This window comes from Echeneis naucrates, chromosome 21, assembly GCF_900963305.1.
Source record: "Echeneis naucrates chromosome 21, fEcheNa1.1, whole genome shotgun sequence".
Classification (NCBI taxonomy): Eukaryota; Metazoa; Chordata; class Actinopteri; order Carangiformes; family Echeneidae; genus Echeneis; species Echeneis naucrates.
In genome coordinates, this window is record NC_042531.1 from 22,992,813 (window position 1) to 23,007,346 (window position 14,534).

The following is a 14,534-nucleotide window of genomic DNA, read 5'->3' on the forward strand; positions in this document are numbered from 1 at the left end:
TAAATACACTGCAAAATCCAAGATACTGATAAACACTGGTTATGGGAATAACTAGTGTAATAAAAAATTACCTAACTATGGGATTTATCTTAAGTAAATAAATAAATAATAATAATAAATAAAAAAAAAAAAGTAAATAAAACAAACACTAAGACGTCATGAAATAAATCCAGATCCAACAAGACACCGGACACATCGACTGTATTTTCACGACTGAATAGAGATTTATTATTTTGTGTGTGTGTTTTCAGCTTTGTGTCCCTGTGTATGGCTTGTACAAAACACATTTCCTCGTCTTCTTAGGGTTGTGATTGATGCGAACAGCCGCGCAGTTTCCGTGTTTAAGTGTAATGACGGTTGGTCATGTGAGCTTCCCATAGCTGCTCGGGACCCTGCTCTGTGTTCAGACTCCGGTTAGGACAGACTGACGAAGCTACATGAGCCGATGTAATCGTTAGCTCGGCTGCTCAAAATTATCAATAAAAGGAGAGGAAAAAAATCACAGCCTAGAAGCATGCGTTGGTTCGAGGGCTCCATTCCCAATGCCATTACCTCTGCGAAAGAGCGGAGTTTCGTTTTTGTTGTCGTCATAACAGGTAACGCAATGTCGGTTCATTAGATAGCATGCTAACGGTAGCCTGCATAGGTAAAGGGTAATAGTGCTAGCCAACTAGCGGTGGGTAAATCGCTTGCTTAGCTATTAGCCAGCAAGCTTAGCCTGTCCGCTGTCAAAGACACGTCATGACACCGATATTCCGTACTAATAACATGGACATGAAGCTAGCTAGAGCCGCTGGTTGCTGACCTGTGTGACAATGTAAGGAGAAGCTGAGAAGCTAAGAGGCTGACTAAATTAACTAAGCACTCCAAAGTCCACTGGGTAGTGCCAAGCTAGCTAATCTATTAGATGCTCACCAATAGATTAGCCAGATAATCAGCCTGGGGGAGTCACGTTGTCTCTCAGACATAGGTATCAGTTTTGCTGCTCTTTAATTCACCATGGTCTGCCAGGTGAGTTTCATGCCAGTGAGTAGGTGTCTCTGTCCTCAGGGGAAGACGAACAGTCAGCACAGCTGATGTCGAGTTGGGAGGATGACCAGGTCTCAGAGGCAGCACTCAACTGCTGCGTGGCCATCAGAGTCGATGCCAAGAGGTACTGATGTGTTCAGTGACACAGAGTACTGTGCTATTGTGCAGCATTAGGTGAGGTCACTGATAAGATATTATTGAAGGAGCCTCTTTCTAGTAAATGTGTCTCAGCTGAAATGGCCTATACTAACTTTATAATATTGCTACACATTAATGAAATGTAACGTGGAACTCCAGGGCAAAAGGGTTTAGTTGCAATTCATATAATTTAGTGGGGTGACTCTCATCAAACGTGGACAAATATAGGACTGATTAAGTTCAACAGAGGTGGCATGTAGAGAAAGCTAAAGTTTCAGGGTGGCTGAGCAAACAAAACCAATATCCCTAACTGACAAGGCAATCTAAATAAAAGCAGAGTTGCTTTCACTTTTGACTGAAACCTAATTAAGTATAAATTGATAAAGCATTTTACCCTAATTTGTTCTTTCAAATAGTATTTCAAATGTTATTTCAAATGTCAACAATCTAGTCAATGTCCGTCTCGTTTGCAGCAGCAGCAGTCAGTCTGGTGTGTTTGCTGTCATACATTTAAAGAAAAAAATGTTGTGTACGAGTTCAAACACTTGATGCTGTGCCATTTTTTTTCCACAGTGAAACATGTATGCAGTTCTCCCAAATCTGTATCCTCTTTGCACTAAATGTTTGGGCATTTCTTCATTTGGTAAACTAATGTGAGTACAAAAGAAAATGTAATTGAGGAAGTTATTTATGACTGATTAATCTTGAGGAAAACAATTTCTTCATTTGTTACCTTGCAGCAGGGTTAGGGTTAGGTGCAAGGTGCATCTCTTAAAATCGGGGCAAATGAACTACCTTAGACACACAAAAGGGTGCAGTAAAGAAATTAAAGAGTTAAAGATGGAGAGATGGGACTAGATCCGGGGATGAAGCTGATCATGTTCCGATCCAGGAATTTTTAATTTATTTTTTTTTTTAAACAAGTTTTTATTCCTCTCATAGGAAATAATGTTTTAATCTAGATAGAAATTTTTAAAACATTAATGGAGTAGATGTGCATGAGTTTGTACAAATCGGTGCAGATACAAATAATAATGTGGATATTTCTTACCAAATGTCACTTGTTGGGAACTTGTTCCTTGACCTTTCCCTGTGTGAAGACCCAGTGGTGTGCATACCCTCTAGCTTCTTCATCGGTGAGAATGGGACTCCCCTGGAGGTCATTGCTGGTAGTGTGTCTGCTGAAGAACTGAAGAAGAGAATCAATAGAGTGAAGCAGGTACTGCGAAAAAGTTTTGATTGTTTGGAATTGAAAGACTAGGGAGCTGCTGTTCTATTTAGATCCATTAAAGCAGTGAGACGTTCAGGGTTGCCTCAGAAAATATACGCTGGTGATTCTGTGGCCGCACCATGAGTGTCACATTTGAGTTTGGTTCAGCACCACACACCTGCAGAAGATTGACTTGACAATCACAACTACTACTTTGTCACACACAAGTCACTGTTCTTGTATGACTGAGACAATACGGTGTGTGGTTTTCTGTGGCATCTTCAGCAGAAGCCTATGGAACATAGTTTATTGTTACCTCTGTGACAGTATTATGTTTTAACTTATCATGACAATGTTTTTGGACTTACGGCAACCAGATTGTCTCTTTGTCTTATTAAGATGTCCTGTCTTTTTGTGATTCTGCTTGTCAGCTGCATGAAGGAATGCAGGATGTGTTGCGTAGCCAGTTTAACTGAAAGAGAGCATATGACAGTAAAAGAAGATGGTTCTTCAATACCAGCCCTTGCCACTGAGGCGACTGAATTTACAGCTGGTCATGTTACTGCCCGTTTTCTGACAGATGCATGCTCAGCAGATTGGAGGTGTGACAGTGGCCCCAGAGGGAAATCCTCCTCTGGTGAACAGCCCACATAACAGGACTGAACCTGTGATAGCCTCAGCTCCTGAGCCAGCTGAAGACTCAGCTCCAGTGGTTCCAATTAAGTCTGCCGCAGAACTCACGATGCCCACGGCAGTGCCAGAATCAGAAAGAGGTGAAGTCTCATATTGGAAGATCACAACTTGAGTCAATCCAATGATGAGTATTGATTTTACTTCGATGTAGCCTTTTCAGCTATCTAGATTTGTTGAAATTGTTTAATATGAATCGCTGTTAAAATGCAATAACTTTCATTACAGTTAAATATCCCCATAATCCCATGTTTTGACTAATAAAATCATGATCATATGACTACAGTTTTAAAGTAGTGAAGGACATGGAGAAACAGTACATCACACTCAAAATTACTAAACAAGCTGACTGATTGTCTGACTGTCTAACTGTTCCTGACTGTCTGAATGTTATGACAGACTAAATAATACTGACTGTGGATCTTGTAGTGAACAGTTGGTATACGTTACCATGGGATGTTACAGTAGATCTACAATTACTACATTTCCCTATAAAGTTGGAAGGGCCTGTATTTACCAGCAGAAGGTAACAGCATTTTAACAGAGACAGGTTTTTATCATCCATTGTTTGACATGAACTTGTTACTGTTTTGAATTAAACATCCTTTAATGTTACAGTGGACAGAAGCCCTTTATTTCTTAACAGGCTGTAATTGCATGCACTCAGTCTTCCATGGGTTCAGGCATATTATATGATGAGTATTTTATTTATCCCATGTATTGGAAATTCCTTGTTGCAGCAACAACCATAGGTATAGAAAACAAATGAGAATATAAAACAAATATAGACAAAATATAAATTAAAAATACAAACTAAAAAAATATAAAGTGGTGGTGGTAAAGATAAAGTGACAGTGAGAAAGAAAAATACTTTGTAGTGCAAAAAGAAAAGTGATGTTGATGTAATAAGTCTGGAATGATTTTTGAAGCACATAAGTAGTCTTTGTGACTGTTTCATTGTGTCCTGGCTTGCCATCACACAGCAAGTTAATCTAAAGCTTTCCTCTTCTTTCCTGTAGCATCTTTGTCAAGTCCAGCAGATGGTGACTGCCCCTCTGCTGCTCAGTATTCTCCAAGAGAAGAAAACCTGGATGCAAAGGTGGAAAGGTGGATAAGCGCACATACATGCTCTTGACAGTTAGTGTTCTGTGATGAGGTGTTGGTACTCAAATGGAAATCACATGGCAGCCAAAAGGAAGACCACAACTAAACGCATTGTAGTTTACCAAATGGACTAGAGCTCAACATGGATCAAAGTAATTACAGCGGGAAACCAGCATTAAATCCCCAACTTGCCCTCACATCAGCAGCTTTACAAACAGGACATTCATCTAGAAAGTAACTTTGTGTACCATAGACAGTGACAATTACAGTTGAATAACATGAGTTTCATGAAAGTGAAATTTATCTGTGCACTGACTGTAATCACTCCTCTACAACTTCCTGAAGCTCTAAATAAATTCATCTACTGCGGAAAGCTGCATCAAGCAGTCTACCACTACTCAATCAGCTGGTAGTTCAGTGTACTGTAGTTAGGAAAAATCAACAATAGAGTCAGAAATATCATGCAATGATGAAACGGTTACTAATCCAGATGAATGTGATGATGTATTATCATATTCTGTCAGGTTAACCAAGAAACTGGAGGAGAGACGAGAACAAAAAAAGAAAGGCGAGGAGGAGGTGAGGAGACATTGTGTTAAATTGTGTGTGTGTTGCTGAATTAAACTGTTACAGTGTGGTCACAGAGTAACAAGGAAATGCAGCAGCTGCAACCCTGTAGCCACCCAAAGAAGAGAATGCCATTGCTAATAAAAATACAAAGACAGGCCCTGTGCTTAATATTTTTTTAATTTTATGATTAACCATTCAACTCCTATTTGTGCTGCCTTTGATTCAGAATGAGATCAGAAAGGAAATGGAGCGACGGAAGGTCGGCAAGGACATGCAGGACTTTAAGAAGAAACAAGAAGAAGAGAGGACGAAGCGTCTCCTGGAAGAGAGGAACAGGGAAAAGGCTGAGGAAAGGGCTGCCAGGGAGCGGGTCAAACAGCAAATTGCCATGGTAACCCCTTTAAAAATGAAGGAACTGAAAAACAGTGGGGCTGCTATGCAATCTATACATGTATCATTACAGCTTTTTAGAGCCAACCAAATTTTAAAACTGAAACCTCAAGTAGATGTTCCTGCCATCATTGAGAACAGTGGTAATTTTCAAATAGAATTTGGTGGCAGATTCAATGGCTGAACACTAATGAACACAGAACCCTAAAAATGGCATTCTAATATGACAAAGCAGCTTTTGTAAACTTCAGTAAACTTCAAAACTTTAGACACATCAGCCCCACATCAGTATCCACTCTGTCTGGGATTACAAGACAAAAGGTCGACATTCAAATTTAAGGTCATCACTTGAGCCACTATGAAAACGTACGGGCAGTTTTCCCCCTTGAATCAATCATCATGTATTTATAAGAAAAGTGTTTTTTGTTATTACAAACAATTTGATGTATACTTATTGTGAACTGCACTGACGACAGCCTAATTATTCAATGAAAAATGTACATTGGTGATAGAAATCTATTTCAGATCTGTTTGATATTGACAGTGTAATCCTGCTAAAAGATGAACAGACCAAAAGAAACAAACTTCTTATTAAAGCCTAAACAACAACCCAATTTGGTTAAGGCAAATCAAGGCCTTGCTTGCATTTTCTGGTACTGGGTTAGGCGAACCACTTCCTCATATAAAAATAATGATCAGTGCCACCTAACATATATATATATATATATATATATATATATATATGTATGTATGTATATATATATATATATATATATATATATATAGTACAAAAAAAAAAACAAACCTCAAATGTCTGTGTGACACACCTCCTGGACAAATGACTTAGATTGCAAGATAAAACATCAGACACACAGACATAAGACTTGTTGCTTTTGTCCACAGTTCTCATCCCCTCTGTCTCACAGGACCGAGCTGACAGAGCAGCCCGCTATGCCAAAACCCAGGAGGAGGAGAGGGCTGGCAAGGAAGCCCTTCTGCAGTCCAGACAAGCTGACCAGGATGCCAGGAGGGAGGCATTGGCCAGGGAGAGGAGGTAAGGAGACCATTGAGATATGCGTTGTACGCCTATGGGTCAGGTTTAGTAGATTCAATTGTTAGAGACTGGCAAACAGCACATACTGAAGGATTGCTTGGAGGGTCTGATCTGCAACAAACAAATAAATAAATAAATGAAATGAAAAGCTGTCCACATTGTAGGCGAATACTAAACTTATTTTAGACATCCATGTCAAACTAGGGCAGCACGGTGGCATAGTGTTTAGCACTGTCATCCCACAATAAGAAGGTTGCAGGCTTGGTTCCTGGCCTTGGGCCTTTCTGTGCTGAGTTTGCATGTGAACAATAGGTTACCTGACTCCCTGATGAAACCTGTGCGTCTTATTTCTGGAGCTGTTGCGGCGGTAATTAAAGAATATAATAATTTTTAGAATTTTTATATTTTCAAGTTTGTAGAGTTCCGAAAGTGATATCACGCGTTCATTTGAAGGATGCAGTAGACATCCAAATCAATTTCATATATTTTATTTGAACACTAACAGTACTGCAAAAAAGAGATTGTTCACAGAGCTCTGGACCAGACTACGTTTCCCTGACAAGCAGACAGGGTCCAGTTTATGTTATGATTATACTAAGGAAATGAGGTATGTGGGTGTTGTCTTCTCCGGGTTGCACACTTCGTCTTTGTATTCTCTGGCTCCATTCCCGCGATCAGCCCTCAGTGGCTGTTAACGGTCCCTGTTTTCTGTGGATGAGGAAGGAGAACAGACACAAACCACAAAGTCCAGAACCCCAATATATCTCCTTCATTTAGTAATAAAAAGATCATGTTTATAATATACTGTATATGGATATTTCATTTAAAAACATGTAAAAGATATAAAATTAGATATTAAACAATACGTAATTTATTAGGTTAAAACAGCATGATTATCAACCGTACAAAAGTATGTAAATAGCATAAGGTCAGACATCCCAACAAGTTTTCACCAGCATGTTCATATTTTGACATTTTCATGGGAGATATTTTTTTGGAGAGTAAAATATTTTTAAGTTTATTTATTACTGGGGACGTAGGTCAGTGGGAGAGCTGCATACTTTACATGCAGAGGCACTGGGTTCAAACCATTGCTTGTGGCCTGGATAAATGGGGAGGATTCTGACAGGTAGGGCATCTGGCATAAAAACAGTACCCAAGTCAACCATGCAAATCATGGAGCAGAATGACTGTGGCGACCCCGAACGGGGGGAAAAAAAATATGTATTGTTCTGTCTGTTTCAATTCATAGTTATGTTCAAAACATGGTTAGTTTGAGTCTGTTCAGAAAATGTCATTCCTGTTTGGCCTGTGACTTAAAGTCGGCTTACAGTTTTGGCACCCTTGACCTCAGAGAAAATGCTGATTAATAGCATCAAAGCCAGTGCTTTTCAATAAGGTAGTAGTATGCAAACTGCATGACCTCTGGTTAGCAATAGAATAACAAAGTGTGTTTATGTGTGTGTAAATCTGGATTTGTGTGTGTCTCAGTGCCATAGCGAGGATACAGTTCCGCCTTCCAGACGGCTCGTCTTTCAGCAACCATTTTCCATCACAGAGCAGATTGCAGGAGGCTCGGCTCTTTGTGGTTCAGGTCTGTGACTGTATGTTTAGAATTTCAAAAGTGGATCTGCTCATAGCACTTATGCCAGTTATTTATTCTAAGGCACATTCAGCCATTTTGTAAGTATGATGGGACATGTATTTACACCATTTGGACAATACACAAACAATTCTGTGTCTGAAACTCCAGAGTTTCATTAATCTGGTGACATGTTTAAACGTTGAACACGATTTATTTATAAAACATTGCGTAGAATCTGCACTAAAAGTGTAAGTGCACTCAAAAGCCGAAAATGGTGTATGCCAAAACGTTAGCAGTATTCCCTTTATAAATCACTGTCCACCTGGAAGTTTGCTCAGCTGGCTTCACCTCATATTCTGCCCTCTACACAATGCAAAGCTCATGAATGTTGATGCATACAAATGAGCATGCTGATCAATGGTATCATGCACTGAATCATGGCAACTGAGAAGACTATGTACATCTTTAATATATGTACATGTATGAGCTAATGTACCAGTGCAAACATTCTCCAGCCAAGTGTGTATTTATAAATACAATTTGTGTTGAAAGTAGCTCCTTTTCCAGGCCCCATTTTCAGCATCAGGTGTTTGGTTATCACTGGTGGCATAACAACACAGAGATTTTTGCTAGATTTTTATGTTGCATTTTGTGTGACCTAAAAAAGAAATTGTTGGGAAACAAGGTTCTCATCTGTGGTTGCTGGTTTGATTAGTTGCAAGATATTTGATCTTAAAGTTCTTAAAGCCATAATCAGATAGCACCACGTTTATATACAAGAATGAACAATGAACTACCAGTCACTTCACAGGAGACATAACAAACTAATGAAAGTGTTCAGAGCGCTGTTCTGATGATGATGAAGGTGGTGTACTGAAGTGCATCCAAGGTGACAGTTTAAATCCAATCACTTAGAACCATGGTCAAAGGTTTTATGTTGGTCCTGTCTCAGGAAGTCGGGAATCGCTATGGCAACTTCTCCCTGGCAACAATGTTCCCTCGGCGAGAGTTCACCAATGAAGATATGGATAAGACTCTGCTGGAACTGGAACTGGCTCCTAGTGCTTCCATCGTGCTTTTGCCAGTGAGTAAAGCAGAGACCTCTTTCCATGTGTTGTACCTGTGTCTGAGATAGACTAGTATGGTGAGCTGCTTGCTACCCACCTGCTGATCTCCAGAGATAATTTAGGGCAGGGTTAACTTATTTTAGGAAATAGGTGTTTGTAAATAGACTGGGTCTGTCACATCAGTGTCATAGTTGAGTTTTCCCTTCCAGAACTCAGGTAGGACTGCGGACGCTGTGGTCCAGTTGTCAGAGGGTGGTATCTGGGCCATCCTTGGCACGCTTCTCTACCCTCTTCTGGCTGTATGGAGGTTCCTCAGCTCCTTCTTGTTTCCAGCACCATCCCCCTCTGGAGCAGCATCCCCGCCACCCCCCAAGCAGTCTAGCTCCTCTTCATCAGCTTCAGAGAAGACAAAGAGGTGAGGGATAGTACCTGTGTAACTCAGCAACTCAAGGAGGGCTACACATGTATAACTTCAACACCAATACAAGGAGGGCTGTACATTTTACAACAACAGCAGCACAAAGAGGGCCACACATTGATAGCTACACCAACAACATAAAGGATGACAACACATTTATGACTACAATACAAAGTCAAGGGGGGGGCCATGAATTCAATCAAATCAAATTCATTTATACAGCGCCAAATCCTAACAAAGTTACATCAAGGCAATTTACACATAGAACAGGTCTAGTCCAAAGTCTTTATGGAGTTGTTAAAGAGAATCAATATTTCCTTCTAAGAGCAAGCACTTGGCGACAGTGGCAAGAAAAAGCTTCTCCTTCTAAATCCTAAAACGGCTTAAGAGGCAGAAACATCAGGCAGAACCAGGCTCAGGGAAGGCAGCCATCTCGGTGGGGGGGGGGGGTTATCAGTCGTTCCCCCAGCATAGCTAAAGAGTAGATGGACTTTAATGTTTTAACTATAAGCTTGAAGCCTGGTCTTGAAAATGGAGTCCGTCCCCCCAGACCGATAGTGGAAGTTGGTTCCATAGAAGAGGAGCCTGATAACTGAGAGTTCTGCCTCCAGATTTATTCTTGGAGACTCTAGGAACCACAAGTAAACCTCCATCTAGGGAGCAGAGTGGCCTACCAGGACAATAAGGAACTATGAGCTGTCTGACATATGATGGAGCTTGGCCATTAAGAGCTTTATACATTAACAGAAGGATTTTAAATTCTACTCTGTATTTTACTGGCAGCCATTGAAGAGCAGCTAACACAGGAGAGATGCGATCTCTTTTCTTAGTTCCTGTGTCACGAGTGGTGGTGTGAGAATGAGGACCCAAATGCAGGAGCCAGGTTGAGATGAAAGTGGATTTTAATTGTAAAAAGCAAAAACTACAAAATAACAGACAGAGGGACAGCCTCACCAATGACAAGCGACAAGGATCTGACACGGACTAAACAGAAACCAGGACTTAAATACCAAGTGAACAAAACAAGACACAGGTGAACTACATTAGGGCAGGGAACGCAATCAACAGGAGAGAGCAACCAGGAAGTAAAGCAACGGGCGACACGACATAACCCAGACTTCAAAATAAAACATTAAGAGACAACACAGAATGAACACGCTAGACAGAACCCGAAATATGACAAAACCATGAAACTCAAATCTTGAACAGTGTAACAAAAACCAGACCGAACTCAAATCATAACAGAAAAACTCAAACCCCCGACAGTGAAACCAAAACCATGACATTCTGTTAATATTGGTGCAGCAGCATTCTGAATGAACTGCAGGCGTCTCAGAAATTGCTTGGACATCCAGATAGTAATGAGTTACAGTAGTCCAGCCTAGAAGTTACATATGCATAGACTGACTATTCTGCATCATCTTGAGAGAAGATGTTTCTGATTTTGCTAATGTTTCTCAGGTGGAAGAAAGCTACCCTACCAACTTCTTTTATGTGAAGGACAAAGGACATGTCCTGGTCAAAGGTTACTCCAAGGTTTCTTACAGTGGAGCTGGAAGCCAAAGTAATGACATCCAGACTGATTAGATGATTAGATAGCGTTTCTCTGAAAATTCACAAGGTCATCAATCTGTGTAGGGGAGAAGTTCTTTATTGACTTTAGACATGGCAGTTTAGCATATGATGTTTGAGTATTATCCTTAAATTTGGCCACAGCATTTCCAGATAAACATCTGCTATAGCTGAATTTATTCCCAGATGCTTTGCAGCCATTTATTATAAATATTATTCATTGATCAATTTTGTTGATCAAATTGGTGTTAATACCAGATCAAGGGTGTGATTGAAACAGTGAGTAGGTTCATTCACACACTGGAAAAAGCCAGTCCAGTAATGACTTAAATGCAAAACTAAGGCTGTTACTGACAACATCTACATAAATACTGAAATCACCCACTATCATGATTTTATCTGTACTAAGTATTCATTCCGATAGGAACTCAGAACTCCGATAGAAAATGTCAATAAGGACCAGGTGAACAATATACGGTAACTACCAGAAGTGGTTTTTAAATTTTCCGGTTTGAATGGGAAAGACGGAAGGTAAGGCTTTCAAAAGATCTATAAGGAGTTTTTGGTCTAGGATTGATTAATAAGCTGGAATGAAATATCACAGCCATCCCTTCTCCTTGACCTATGGTACGAGGAATATGAAATTTAACGTGACTCGGGGGTGTGATTTATTTATACTAACATACTCATTCTGCAGGAGAACAGTGATACAGGATAAATCCATAATATGATGAGTAAATAGATCTAACTAACAGGGATTTGGATGATACTGATCTAATATTCACTACTCCACATTTAATTTTTGTAATATTTAGATCCCAATTGGTGGTAGTTTTAATTTCAATTAAGTTCTTGATTTTAGCTCCTTTTTTTTTTTGTTTTTTTTTTTACCAGCTTTAGGAAGTCGAGTGGACAGACACAGTTTCTGTACATATTGGTTCTAGTGTATCCTGATGAACCTCTCTGACTGAGGTGCAGAGACAAGCGTTGAACTCCAGTTCTTCCTGGACAGCATCTCTCCAATCAGACCAGGTCTACCCTAGAAAGTCTTCCAGTTACCTATGTGGCCCACATTGTTGTCTGGACACTACGTCGACAAACAGCGGTTAAATGACGACATGCAGCTATACATGTCATCACTTGTCAAATTGGGCAGGGGTCCAGAGAAGATTACAGTATCTGACATAGTTTTTGCAAGTTTACCCGCCAACACCACATTCATCTTTGTGATCTCCGACTGCCATAGTTAGGTGTCATTACTGCCAGCATATATTGCCAATTTACCATATTTACGGTCATCCTTAGTCAGCAGTTTCAGATGAGAGTGGATGTCACCCCCTCTGGCCCCAGTGACACACTTATCTATGGCCACTGGTGTTACTAACTTCAGGTTCCTCAGAATAGAATCGGCAAGTTGGTTTCTCAGTGTGTGTTTCACTAAGTGGGGAGAACCAGTTGGTAATGTGAACTGGTTGGTGGTGTACCAGGGGCTGCTACCTATGGCTATGTCTCTTATCTCAGACAGTCACCCAGCCACCCAAAGTAATTCCCGGCTGCTCTGGACTTGACGGCGGATAGGAAGTATCTCTCTGGGTTTCTCTAGGAGCTGCTCTTGGTTGGCCCACACTGACTACAGGGAACCGTCTAGCTCCACTAGAATGAGTTGGACTGGCTACGGTGCGGAGCCGCAACACCAACTCTTTATCTCTTCTCTATATTTGTCAACTTGCAGAGGTGACTCAACATGAACTCAACATGAAGCACACAAAGCAGGAGAAAGTGAGAGCAGAAGAAGGAAAGAGGAGAGCAGGAGTACATTGCTAACCGTTAAGCTATGTTAGCAGAGCTAAGGAATCGCCTGAGTGATTTAGAAATCAGTGAAAATGAGTTTAAATTAACTAATTAATTAATTTAAATGACATAGCACGCTTACCGCCAGGATAGGAGGGGAGTTGTATTCATAACAACAACACATTTGGGCTACACATTATTAACTACAAAACAACTGCAAGGAGGGCCGTACATCTATAACTACAACAACACACCATCATTCGGTGGGCTATGGTGTCTAAACAGTGATACGTCTCTCATATTTCTGTTCAACTGCTTTGTACCTTTCAGCAGGACCAGACTGGCCAGCACTCAGCTGCTCATGTGGCCACTGTGGGCTTATGCTGCAGCTCATGTTGACAATAGTCTTGGCATCCAATGCTGCTGCTGTTGTGTGTAAACCACTTTAACAGTTCCAGACTCTGTGTACCTTCACTAACTGACTGATTGTTGTGTGTCCTTAGGGAAACACTCTCCAAAAACACTGTTGAGAAGAGACCCAAGCACTTCAAGAAAGAGGGTAAGATCTGCAGGCTGAGAACTCAGGAGGACAATGAGGACGACAACAACACCTGGAATGGGAACTCCACCCAGCAGATGTAGCACCTTGATGCCCGCCCCACCCCCCTCTGCTGTAAATTAGTTGTGACCAGCTGAAGGGTATCTGCTGCACATAGAGCTGATCTGCTGATGTCAAGTTTCTTCTGTCTCACTGTGCTCCAGGTCTTGATCCACCAAAGACCAGATCTTCACTTACCAACAGAGCTGGAGCTGAGTGTGACTGTCCTGACTTGGGCTCACATCACAGCAGTGACATGGACAGCAGCGTTAACTTCACATGTGAAGCCTGTTCCCGCTGGTTACAACGCTGTGGTCTGAGTCCAGGTTCACGTTTATGTCATGGACTCCTTCAAGAAGCTGAAGCTTGATTATGAATTGGCAGTGAATCATCTGGAATCTTGTGTAACTGCAAAGTGAAATGTATCAAATAATTCATCTGCTTTCAGGTCTGCATACACACCACAAGGGTGTCTTATTTGGCACATCACGAGGGTTTCGCTTGATGACATTTGGCCATCTTCTGTAGTTCTCCTCTTTAACAAAGAAAATTAAAGCCGCCTGTTTTTCATGAACCTTGAGTCGTTTACTCGGTGCACATCCTGTCACATTGTGCCATGAAGTAGCTTCACCTATCAATTTCTGACCCAACAGATCTGATTCGTCTATTCATATCAACACTTTCAGAAGGCTTAGTCGAGGCAGTCTTTGCCCAGTGGTCATGGCACACCAGACATATAAGAAAGAGGAAAAAAAAAAAAAAAACTGGACGCAACTGTCACTGGCTTCATTCTGATTTTCCAGAAACCATCTGATCCAATGAAGCAGTGATTCTCAACTGGTGGGTCGAGACCCAAAAGTGGGTTGCTAACCCGTTTTCATTAGGGTTCTTTGCTTGGAAGCAAAATCACGTTTGAAAATCCTGTGCGTTATTTATTTTGTGGAGTGCCGTGCTGTCCATTCACCCTCCAACAGTAGCTGGCGATGGTGTGTTGTAATGCTAATTGGCACCCAACATTTCACAGCATAGAAGAAGACCCCTAAAGTTTGTATTCAAATACAAAACAAAATACCACTCTCACAAACCTGTTGAATACTTTTGAAAACGGCTTCAAAACCTGAGGACAACACAAATGTCCCTTACTTCTTAGTGCTTGAAATAAGAACAGGCACGCTGCATCTTACCAGCCTGCACTGGCAAATTATCAGCAGTTGCACTTGTTTAAAATTGAAATCCTTTTGCATGAAAACCAGAGGTGGCAAAAGTATTCATATTCTCTGCTTAAGTAGAAATAATAATAATAAAAAAAAAAACTCTA

At 40.8% G+C, this 14,534-nt stretch overlaps 1 protein-coding gene across 5 annotated transcripts; it reads left to right on the forward strand.

Annotated features, from left to right (window-relative positions):
• Positions 1–374: 374 nt before the first annotated feature.
• On the forward strand, positions 375–14,534 carry ubxn4 (UBX domain protein 4). Of its 5 annotated transcripts, none has more exons than XM_029530881.1 (14): positions 375–596; positions 1,051–1,153; positions 1,741–1,769; positions 2,268–2,386; positions 2,958–3,150; positions 4,087–4,174; positions 4,696–4,750; positions 4,968–5,132; positions 6,058–6,185; positions 7,677–7,779; positions 8,723–8,854; positions 9,047–9,252; positions 13,122–13,177; positions 13,381–14,534. In XM_029530881.1, the coding sequence occupies exons 1-14, from the start codon at positions 515–517 to the stop codon at positions 13,584–13,586; spliced, it is 1,665 nt and encodes a 554-aa protein (XP_029386741.1). In that variant the 5' UTR covers positions 375–514; the 3' UTR covers positions 13,587–14,534. The 5 variants fall into 5 exon arrangements, with proteins under 5 accessions (XP_029386741.1, XP_029386743.1, XP_029386742.1 ...); XM_029530883.1 differs by having other exon boundaries at positions 376–596; positions 13,122–13,291; positions 13,381–13,521; XM_029530882.1 differs by having other exon boundaries at positions 376–596; positions 13,122–13,517.